Source organism: Myotis davidii, unplaced genomic scaffold, assembly GCF_000327345.1.
Source record: "Myotis davidii unplaced genomic scaffold, ASM32734v1 scaffold750, whole genome shotgun sequence".
In the NCBI taxonomy this organism is placed as follows: Eukaryota; Metazoa; Chordata; class Mammalia; order Chiroptera; family Vespertilionidae; genus Myotis; species Myotis davidii.
This window is the reverse complement of record NW_006282814.1, coordinates 1,909,888-1,919,966: the sequence shown is the minus strand read 5'-3', so window position 1 is coordinate 1,919,966 and position 10,079 is coordinate 1,909,888. Positions and strand designations below refer to the sequence as shown.

The window sequence follows — 10,079 nt, the reverse complement described above, 5'->3', positions numbered from 1 at the left end:
GGGGGGGGGGGGGGGGGGGGGGGGGGGGAGTGATGAACCTGGAAGCGCAGGTGCTCACCCTGGGCTGGCCCTTAGTTGTAGTCTTGTGGTGACGGAGCTACAGTTCAGGAAACCTTTCTCCCAGAAACTAACAAAGCAAGTGTAGTCTGAGTGTTGGTGGTTGCTGGCTGTTCTTTGTCAGGTCTCATCAGTCGGGTCTGTTGAGAGCAGTCCTCACTCTTGGGGACTGCAGGGATGGGCCTACCTCTTGTTCCCTATCAGTACTCAGCTCTGTGATCAGAACAGCACTCGCAGATGCTGAGTAAGCACCTTGCCAAGTACTTTCCTCCATTACGTCATTGAATTCTTAATCCTGTGAGGAAGGCGAGGCTTTCCTGTGTTGTGCAGGTGTGGGGAGGGGATGTTGAGTATGTTGTCCAGGATCACAGAGGCTGTCAGGACTCAGACCCTCAATGCTGCTGTGTCAAAGCCTCAAAGTTACATTACTGCAGTGGGATGATCGGAATACTCTATAGCAGCTGTGGGCAAACGACGGCCCGCGGGCCGGATCCGGCCTGTTTGAAATGAATGAAACTAAAAAAAAAAAAAAAGACCGTACCCTTTTATGTAATGATGTTTACTTTGAATTTATATTAGTTCACACAAACACTCCATCCATGCGTTTGTTCCGGCCCTCCGGTCCAGTTTAAGAACCCATTGTGGCCCTCGAGTCAAAAAGTTTGCCCACCCCTGCTCTATAGTCTAATTTCTGTGGATAGTTTTTGTAACCTTAATTATAAGTTAATAGCAAAAACTTCTTTATTTCCAAATTGCCTAATAAAAAGTCATACTGGTATTAGTCACTAGAATGTAGGAATCTACATCTCTGTATAGTAAGAATTAGAATCCAAAGTTATTTTTTTCCAGCAAAAATAAATATTTTATTTTGGAGAGAAGTCTGCTCAAGAAATTTAAATAATTTCCATTACAAGAATGTAGATAGCCCTAGCCAGTTTGGCTTAGTGATTAGAGCATCAGTCTGCGGACTGAAGTTGTCCTGGGTTTGATTCTGGTTAAGGGCACATGTCCAGGTTGTGGGCTCCATCCCCAGTGGGGGGTGTGCAGGAGGCAGCCAATTGATGATTCTCTCCCATCATTGATGTTTCTATCTCTCTCCCTTTCCCTTTCCCTTCCTCTCTGAAATGTAGATAATATTTTCTATTTCAAAGGCACTTTCCATTGTCATTAAATTAATCATATAATAAAGAGCTAATATGCTAATTAGGCCAAACAGCAGAACAACCATCCAACAACCTTCTGGATGAAGCCGGGGCTGCGAGGACCGAGCCCCTTGCGTGAATTTTGTGCATTGAGCATCTAGTATTCTTATAAAATGTGGATTTGTTTATGTCTGTAGCACATATTTTCTTTTTTAAAAAAATGTTTTGTTGATTTTTAGAGAGAGAGGAAGGGAGAGGGATAGAGAAATAGAAACAACGATGTGAGAGAATCATCAATCAGCTGCCTCCTGCAACCCAGACATGTGCCCTGACCAGGAATCGAACCGGTGACCTCCTGGTGCACAGGCCAACACTCAATCACCAAGCCACACCAGCCAGACCATAGCACAAAATCTTATACATAATTTTTATAGTGATTCGTTTGTTTTATGTCATGTATTTGTAAGTTTGATTTTAGTCTTCTGTGTTTCAGAGAACTCAGTCTTAAAATTGTTTTGCCAGGCATTCTTAGATAGTCTCTGCCCTTATCCTGGCCTTAAAACTCAAATTTTAAGTTTTTGGTAACCAGTGGCAGATGGCCTTCGGGTATTGCCTTGGCACATCATTTTGCATAAATATGACATTGAATTCTTTCTGCTTCACTTTTACGTGAGGGCACTGGACCAAGTGGCGATGGTAACACTGAAGTATGGGTAGGCCCTTTCCAGGCATTTATTTTTTACGTTGGTCGTTAATAGGTGAGCAAGCTGCCAGCTACATTGTAGGCACATTTCTGCCTCCACTTTCATCTTCCTCCACTGCTTTCATTTACGCTTGAAAATTCATGCTCTGCGGGAATGTAAGAGCTGGAAGTAACATGTGAACTACCTCAAGTCCTTCATAGGATGGACACATTCCTATAACTTTAAAATCCCGTGTCTTCATGTTGAATCCCCTGAAGCAGATTATGATGTGAAAAGGACAGAAGGGAGATCTTTAAAAACCTTGATGGGAACATGAGTTAACAAATTGAGTTGAATTCAGCATTCTGAATTGTCTTCAAATGTAGATTGCAAAATAGCTTTAAAGCTTTTGCCTTGAATTTGTCTCCTAATGAACGGATTTGCAAGAAATCTGGTAGTTACTACCCATGCTCTGTATACACACACCTGTGATAAGCTGTGGGCATTCCCACTAGAAAACCAAGAGAGGCCCCTGGTGACATGCTCTTTTCCTGAAAGTTGTTCCAGATTGTGGACTTGTGTTCACTGTGTCTGTTATTTACTAGGGACATCATTTTTACCATAGTGTTGCATTGAGTTGTCCTGTAATACTATGGTAAGTAGTTCTAACCACTGGGTGTGTGTCTTAATTTCCCCGAAATCTGATGTGCCACACGTGGAGAGGCAAGATTGTGCTCTTTTTAGAACAGCCCTGCAGGGGAAATAGAAAGTTAAAGACTCAAAAATGTGTCTGATCGGCAGAATTCATAGTCTCATCACCCCACAACTGCAAGGACTGCCTCTGAGCAGTCCATGGGGGAGATAACACACCAGAGCCCAGGGAACGATGATGTCCATTTGTTTAATTCACACATTCATAAAAAATTACAGAAATGGCTCAGCCATCGTCATTGGCCCTATTTTTTGTTTGGTAATTGTATTTTTTAAAGGGTCATGCTCTGAGTAAGTGCTTGTGGTAGACCACCGAAGAAGTACTTTGTGATAAAATTCTACACGTGTGTAACAGCTTGGGCTGCTGTAACAGCACACGCTTCAACAGCAGGCATTGACTCTCTGTTCTGGAGGCTGGAAATCCAAGGTCACAGTGTCAGCAGGGTTGGTTTCTCATTAGGCCTCTCTCCTGGGCTTGTAGATCACTGTCTCCCTCCTGTGCCCTGACATGTCCTTCCCTCTGTGTGTGTCTGTCCTGGTCTCTCCTTTTTATAAGGATATAGTCTCTATTAAGGCCCACACTTATGACCTCATTTTAGCTTAGTCACCTTTTTAAACACCCAGTCTCCAAATACAGGCACATCTGTCTATATATATAAAGCGTAAGTGACCGGGTGGTAGCTATGATGTGCACTGAAGGGGACAGACACTCAACACAGGAGCTGCCAAGTGACAGAGTAAGTGCTTGTGGTAGACCACCGAAGAAGTACTTTGTGATAAAATTCTACACGTGTGTAACAGCTTGGGCTGCTGTAACAGCACACGCTTCAACAGCAGGCATTGACTCTCTGTTCTGGAGGCTGGAAATCCAAGGTCACAGTGTCAGCAGGGTTGGTTTCTCATTAGGCCTCTCTCCTGGGCTTGTAGATCACTGTCTCCCTCCTGTGCCCTGACATGTCCTTCCCTCTGTGTGTGTCTGTCCTGGTCTCTCCTTTTTATAAGGATATAGTCTCTATTAAGGCCCACACTTATGACCTCATTTTAGCTTAGTCACCTTTTTAAACACCCAGTCTCCAAATACAGGCACATCTGTCTATATATATAAAGCGTAAGTGACCGGGTGGTAGCTATGATGTGCACTGAAGGGGACAGACACTCAACACAGGAGCTGCCAAGTGACAGCAACTTTGCAGAGTGCCCTCTCGCACTTTGGGGCCCTTTGGGGAATGTTGGACTGCTGGTTTTGGCCGATCCCCGCAGGCCAGGCCGAGAGACTCTGCCATTGCACAAATCCGTACACCAGGCCTCTAGTTTTGATACAAAAGGAATAGCTATACATAGTATACTAAAAAGAATATTGAAAGGAGCCAGCTCCCTGAGTTCTAGATCTGTTTGCCCACTTCCTGCTGGTGTGATCCAGGCAAATGATTTAGCCCTTCTTACTTATTTTCCTTGTCTGTATATGGGGAGCGTCTGCCCTGTGACTCTCCAGTGCGATGCTGACATGCGTGGTGCAGGCCTGAGCCTCCAGGCTGGCATCAAACCAAGACGCAGTGCCTTGTACAGATAGCAGCTTTGTTATTTAAGACCTTGCCATGTGTGCTTTGATTTTTTTTTTAATCTTTGAGATCACACTTTAGTTCCACATAGTTTCATTTATTATATAATGCCTAGAAGATTCCCGTTTTTATGTTTTTTCAGAAAACTAGCATCTGCATATATAACAATTGTAATAATAAGCACCCTTGAGATAGTAGTGGGATGGTCCATCCACATTTTTGATTTTAGTGTAACTGAGAGCTAGACTATAAGTCTAAGCTTTTTGAATAAAGATACGTGTCTTGACATTTTCACGTCACAGTGGTCACAAGCACTAACCTGCTTTTGTTTAGTGTTGCTGGACTTTGCAATGTCAGGCAATGGTCCGATTGGTAGTAATGTAAATAGCAGGTCTACTTTCAGAAAGAATTACTATCAAAGAGGGAAACTGCCTTTATTATTAGGTATATTTTTATTGGTTTCAGAGAGAGAGAGAGAGACATCAATGATGAGAGAGAATCATTGATTGGTTGCCTCCTGCACAACCCCTACTGGGGATCAAGTCTATAATCCAGGCATGTGATTAAATCAATGCTCAACCACTCAGCCACACCAGCCAGGCAGAAGCTGTATTTTAAAAAGGACAGTTATGCCCAATGAATTGTAGCTGTGTGTGCAGTGGGGGTAGTGACCACTGCTTTCCATCCCTGGTAGGCCTTGGTGCACTGTGTTGAATCACTTCTTTGCCCTCTCCCATGATAATTTGAAATCGGTCCCTCTGTGGAGAAGTTTTAAAAGTAGATTATTATGGCTTTTTCGCAACGGGTTTGATGCCAGAACACAGGTGTCGTGAAAACCACCAGTAACTCAAACCCAAGATGGGAAACGAAAAGACTCACATCAACATCGTCGTCATCGGACACGTAGACTCCGGCAAGTCCACCACTGCCGGCCACCTGATCTACAAACGTGGGGGCGTCGACAAGAGAACCATCGAGAAATGTGAGAAGGAGGCGGCTGAGATGGGGAAGGGCCCCTTCAAGTAGGCCTGGGTCTTGGATAAACTGAAAGCTGAACAGAAGCGAGGTGGAAATTCGAGACCGGCAAGTATGTGACCATCACTGATGCCCCAGGGCACAGAGACTTCATCAAAAACATCATCACAGGCACAGCTCAGGCTGCCTGTGCTGTCCTGATGGCTGCTGCTGGTGGTGGTGGATTTGAAGCAGGCATCTCCAAGAACGGGCAGACCCGTGAAAATGACCTTCTGCCTACACACTGGGTGTGAAACAGCTGGTTGTTGGTGGTAACCAAATGGATTCCACTGAGCACCCTTCAGCCAGAAAAGATATGAGGAAATTGTTAAAGAAGTCAGCACCTGCATTAAGAAAATTGGCTACAACCCTGACACAGTAGCATCTGTGCCAATTTCTGGTTGGAATGGTGACAACATGCTGGAGCCAAGTGCTAACATGCCTTGGTTCAAGGGATGGAAGGTCACCCGTGGAACCACGCTGCTTGAAGCTCTGGATGGCATCCTGCCACCAACTCGACCAACTGACAAGCCCCTGCGTCTGCCCCTCCAGGATGTCTACAAAATCGGTGGTATTGGTCCTGTCCCTGTGGGTCGAATGGAGACTGGTCTTTTCGAACCCGGCAGGTGGTTGGTCACCTTTGCTCCAGTCAACATTACAACGGAAGGGAAGCCTGTGGAAATGCACCATGAAGCTTTGAGAGAAGCTCTTCCTGGGGACAATGTGGGCTTCAGCGTCAAGAACGTGTCTGTCAAAGATGTTCGCCGAGGCCATGTGGCTGGTGACAGCAAAAAGGACCCACCAGGGGAAGGAGCTGGCTTCACAGCTCAGGTGATTATCCTGAGCCACCCAGGCCAGATCAGTGCTGGCTACGCACCTGTGCTGGATGGTCACACAGCTCACTGCTAGCAAATTTGCTGAGCTGAAGGAGAAGATTGATCGTCGTTCTGGGAAAAAGCTGGAAGACAGCCCCAAGTTTTTGGGATCTGGTGATGCTGCCATCGTTGATGTGATTCCTGGCAAGCCCATGTGTGTTGAGAGCTTCTCTGACTACCTTCCTCTGGGCCGTTTTTGCTGTTTGTGACACAAAACAGACAGATGCTGTGGGTGTTAACAAAGCAGTGGACAAGAAGGCAGCTGGAGCTGGCAAAGTCGCCAAGCCTGCCCAGAAAGCTCAGAAGCTAAATGAGTATTATCCCCAATACCTGCCACCACCCCGCCTTAATCAGTGGTGGAAGAACCGTCTCAGGACTGTTTGTCTCAATTGGCCATTTTAGTTTAATAGAAAAGGCTGCTAATGATTGCAGTGCATCATCCTAAAACATTCAGAAGAGGAGAATGTTTTGTGGACCATTTGGTTCTTTTGTGTGTGTGGCAGTTTTTAAGTTATTAGTTTTTAAAATCAGTATTTTTTAATGGAAACAACATGACCAAAAATCTGTCACAGAATTTTGAGACCCATTAAGATAAAGTTTAATGAGAAAAAAATAAAAGATTATGTTTCTAGGAGGGTACAGCTTACAGGTGGTAAAATTTGCTGTAGTTTTTGGACATCCCACCTTAAATTCCTGGTATGGATAGTAGCCTTGGTCCCACACTCAAGGCAGAGCCAGCTGCTTCATTTAAAGCCACAGAATCTCATTCAGGTTAACGTGAGCTCGAGAGACATAACCAGCATGATTGCCAGGGGTGTGATGAAGGCCAGGGCAGCTGGGCCGCTGCGTTTCTCCACGCGCCCGGGGAATGGAGGCTGCGGGTACCGAGAGCGCGTTTGTGTCCTGAGAAAGCGAAGCTATGGAGCTGCTGACAGCATTGATGACTCATCAGGTTCTGCTCACTGCCTGCTCCACAGAGGGCTCTGTTCCACCGCTGCCGCTTAGGCATCATAATTCTCAGTGAAGCCAGAGTGGTGTTTGGCTTCTCGAGAACACAAAAAGTTGCATTGCATTTTTTGTTTAGTCCTAATTCTCCCAGCTGACTAGCCAACAGCATGTTGGTCCTTTGGCGTCCACAGGGCTGCTGCTGCCCGCCTCCCCCAGAAGAGGTCAGGTCCTGGCCGGTCACGCTGCATCTTCCATCCGCTGTCTCGGGTTTATGCGCACACTGCCCTAGTTGATCATGAATTGCAAGGTGAAGTTTCAAGTTGCTTCCCATTGCTACCCAAACCTTGTTCCTAGTTTCTGTGCCTTCATAATCTAAAATATCCTAAAACTGTTTGTTTCATTTTCCTGTTTAAAAACAATTCTAGTTACAGCGTCAGGCTGGAGCAGGGTGGAGTGCTGGGTGTGGTTTTCGGTAGACAGCCATCGTAACTTTAATTGGGTGAATTACCCAATTCAGTAAGGCTCTATGTTCCCATCTCTGTCATCAGTGGGCAAAGACCAGCTGCGCATCTCATAAACCTAGGTGGGGCTTTTGTTTCTTTTGTTAATCCTCACCTGAAGATATTTTTTCCATTGTTTTTCAGAGATGGAGGGAGCGGGGAAAGAGCGAGAAACTTGTGATGTGACGGAGACACAGATTAGCTGCCTCCCACAATCGCCCTGACTGGGTGTGGGGAATGCACCCATAACCTAGGTACATGCCCGTGACCAGGAATCGAACCCACAACCCTTCAGTGTGTGGGTATTTTCATTATACTGAAGTATCCATCTTATACAAAAACTGCTGTTTGAAACTTTAACCCTGCTATTTTGGCTTCTGTTTTAAATAATAAGGAAAATAGGACTACTCCCATTCCAGAGAGGCCGTAAACTATGCCCCAGAGTTGTCGGTGCTGACACCCAGACAGTTGCCAGGCCTTGAGATATGGTCTCATGGCCCCTTCCCAGCACGCAGGCCTTCTTTCTCAGAAGGCCCGGAAGTCTCATTCCAAATTTGGGAGACAAAGGACTGGAAAGAGTATAAATAGAGTTTCCTCCATATAGGGGGGCCCAGAATTTGAAAGACACATTTTTCTCTGGGCCTCCACAGAATTTAATAAAATGTAACTCCTGTAGTCGGCACTGCAGTTCAGCCTCTGCTTCGGCAGGGTGCTGTAACTGTAGTCGCTGGCCAGCTTAATAAAGGCTCCTAAATTTTGATCTGAGTCCCTGGTGGTCGTCTCCACGGGTCACCCCATTATAATACTGTGGAGAGAAACCTGGTTTGTTTTTTAAATTGACTTGAAAAAGAAAGAGAAGAGAGAAACATCAATTTGTTGTTTGTTTAATTTGTGCATTAACTGTTTGCTTCTTGTATGTGCCCTGACCAGAGATGGAAGCCACAACCTTGGCCTATCAGGACAACGAGCTACCTGGCCAGGGCAAGAGAATCCTAGTTTTGACTTAATAGTCCCTTTTATAACAACCATATTACCAATACTCTTTAGTTCTTTGTGAAATCATGATGTCTATAAGATAAAATTGTCATACCTTTATTAAGGATTCTTTTTAAGGACCATCTATATATATATAAAAGCCTAATATGCTGCTAATTGTCCCTCAAACCATGCGACTGTTTGACCAGTTGCTATGATGTGCACTGACCACCAGGGGGCAGATGCTTCATCCAGTAAGTTAGCTTGCTGCTGGTGTCTGGCTTATCAGGACTGGGCGAAAAGGGCCAGACATGCCCTGGAGCCCTCCCTTGGACCCCTCCCAGGCCCTGATCATGCACCAGTGGGGTCCCTCAGCCTGGCCTGCACCCTCTCACAATCTGGGACCCCTCGGGGGATGTCGCAGAGCCGGTTTCGCCAAATCCCACCAGTGCACGAAACCGTGCACCAGACCTCTAGTGTTAATACAATTTTGTGCTTCTTTTTAAATACATTTTTATTGATTTTGAGGAAAGGACAGGGAGAGATAGAAACATCAATGATGAGAGAGAATCATCGGTCAGCTGTCTCCTGGATGCACCACACTGGGGGTCGAGCCTGTAACCCAGGCATGTGCCCCGACCAGGAATTGAACTGTGACCTCCTGGTTCATAGGTTGATACTCAAACACTCGGTTTTCTTTTTATAATCTTTAAAGGGAAGACTTTAGGAATTTTGTTTCATGAATATTGTTAGATGGTTAAGTCCTTGTTCACTGGCCAGTACTGTCTGGAGCAATCTTTTGCAAAAGTGCTGGATTTCGGAGACTGAGAAAACAATCCCCACAAAGGGAAGGATGTGAGCACAGCACTGAGGAAGCGTCCGGGGGACTCAGCATCAGCACACACTCCCAGGGCAGATTCTCTCCAGTTCGCCGCGTGTCCGTCGTTCCCGGCTTCTGAGTGCCCGCAGCACATGAAGTCACCAGGCAGAGTCAGGATGAGCCTCCACTGTGCTACCCTCCACCAGGGCTCTCTGCCCGCTGCACAGCCTTTACCAAAGGCCAGGCCTGTGTCCCAGTCACCTGAATGTTGGTGCTGTCACCTGTCGTCACTGCTGTGAAGTCCAGGGAGCAGCCCGGGCCTCAGGGCCAGTGGCAAGTGTCCCTGGTCATGAATCCTATCAGCTGGACACTGAGATGGCACTCAGACCTCAGAAGTCAGGATGCCTCCTGGCCCCCAGGGACCCAGCTGCCCACCCTCCCTTCAGGCTATCTTCCACTAGGAGCAGTGAGAACTGCTTTCTTTGTTCTGAGATCTGTCCTGTAGCTGCCATCTCAGTTACACTCCTGTTGTAGATGTTGCGGCCCAGGAAGAAGGGCTTCACCGCCAAGGAGCCGCCCCAGCGCCCATGTGGCTGTGGCTGTGGCTGTGGCCGTGGCCGTGGCCGTGGCCGTGCTGGATTTGCATCTCGAGGAGTTGGCCCTGCATTGCAGTTGGGAAGAGCAGTGTTTGGTTGCGGGACCTTGTGGCAGTCAGGAGGTTGGCCGGCCGGCCCCCCCCCCTATGGGGGGGGGAATTGGGGGGGGCCCGCTGGGGGGGGGGACCAGGGGGGGGGG

At 46.8% G+C, this 10,079-nt stretch overlaps 1 protein-coding gene across 1 annotated transcript in view; it reads left to right on the top strand.

The window, feature by feature from the left end:
* The first annotated feature begins 4,829 nt into the window (after nucleotides 1-4,829).
* NXNL2 (nucleoredoxin-like 2) overlaps nucleotides 4,830-10,079 on the top strand; it is a 21,561-nt gene continuing 16,311 nt past the window's right edge. The window contains 6 exon segments of the mRNA XM_015561214.1: nucleotides 4,830-5,215; nucleotides 5,218-5,397; nucleotides 5,400-5,459; nucleotides 5,462-6,068; nucleotides 6,070-6,235; nucleotides 6,237-6,419. Of these exon segments, the coding sequence (XP_015416700.1) occupies nucleotides 5,011-5,215; nucleotides 5,218-5,397; nucleotides 5,400-5,459; nucleotides 5,462-6,068; nucleotides 6,070-6,235; nucleotides 6,237-6,419 (1,401 nt within the window). The 5' untranslated portion in view covers nucleotides 4,830-5,010.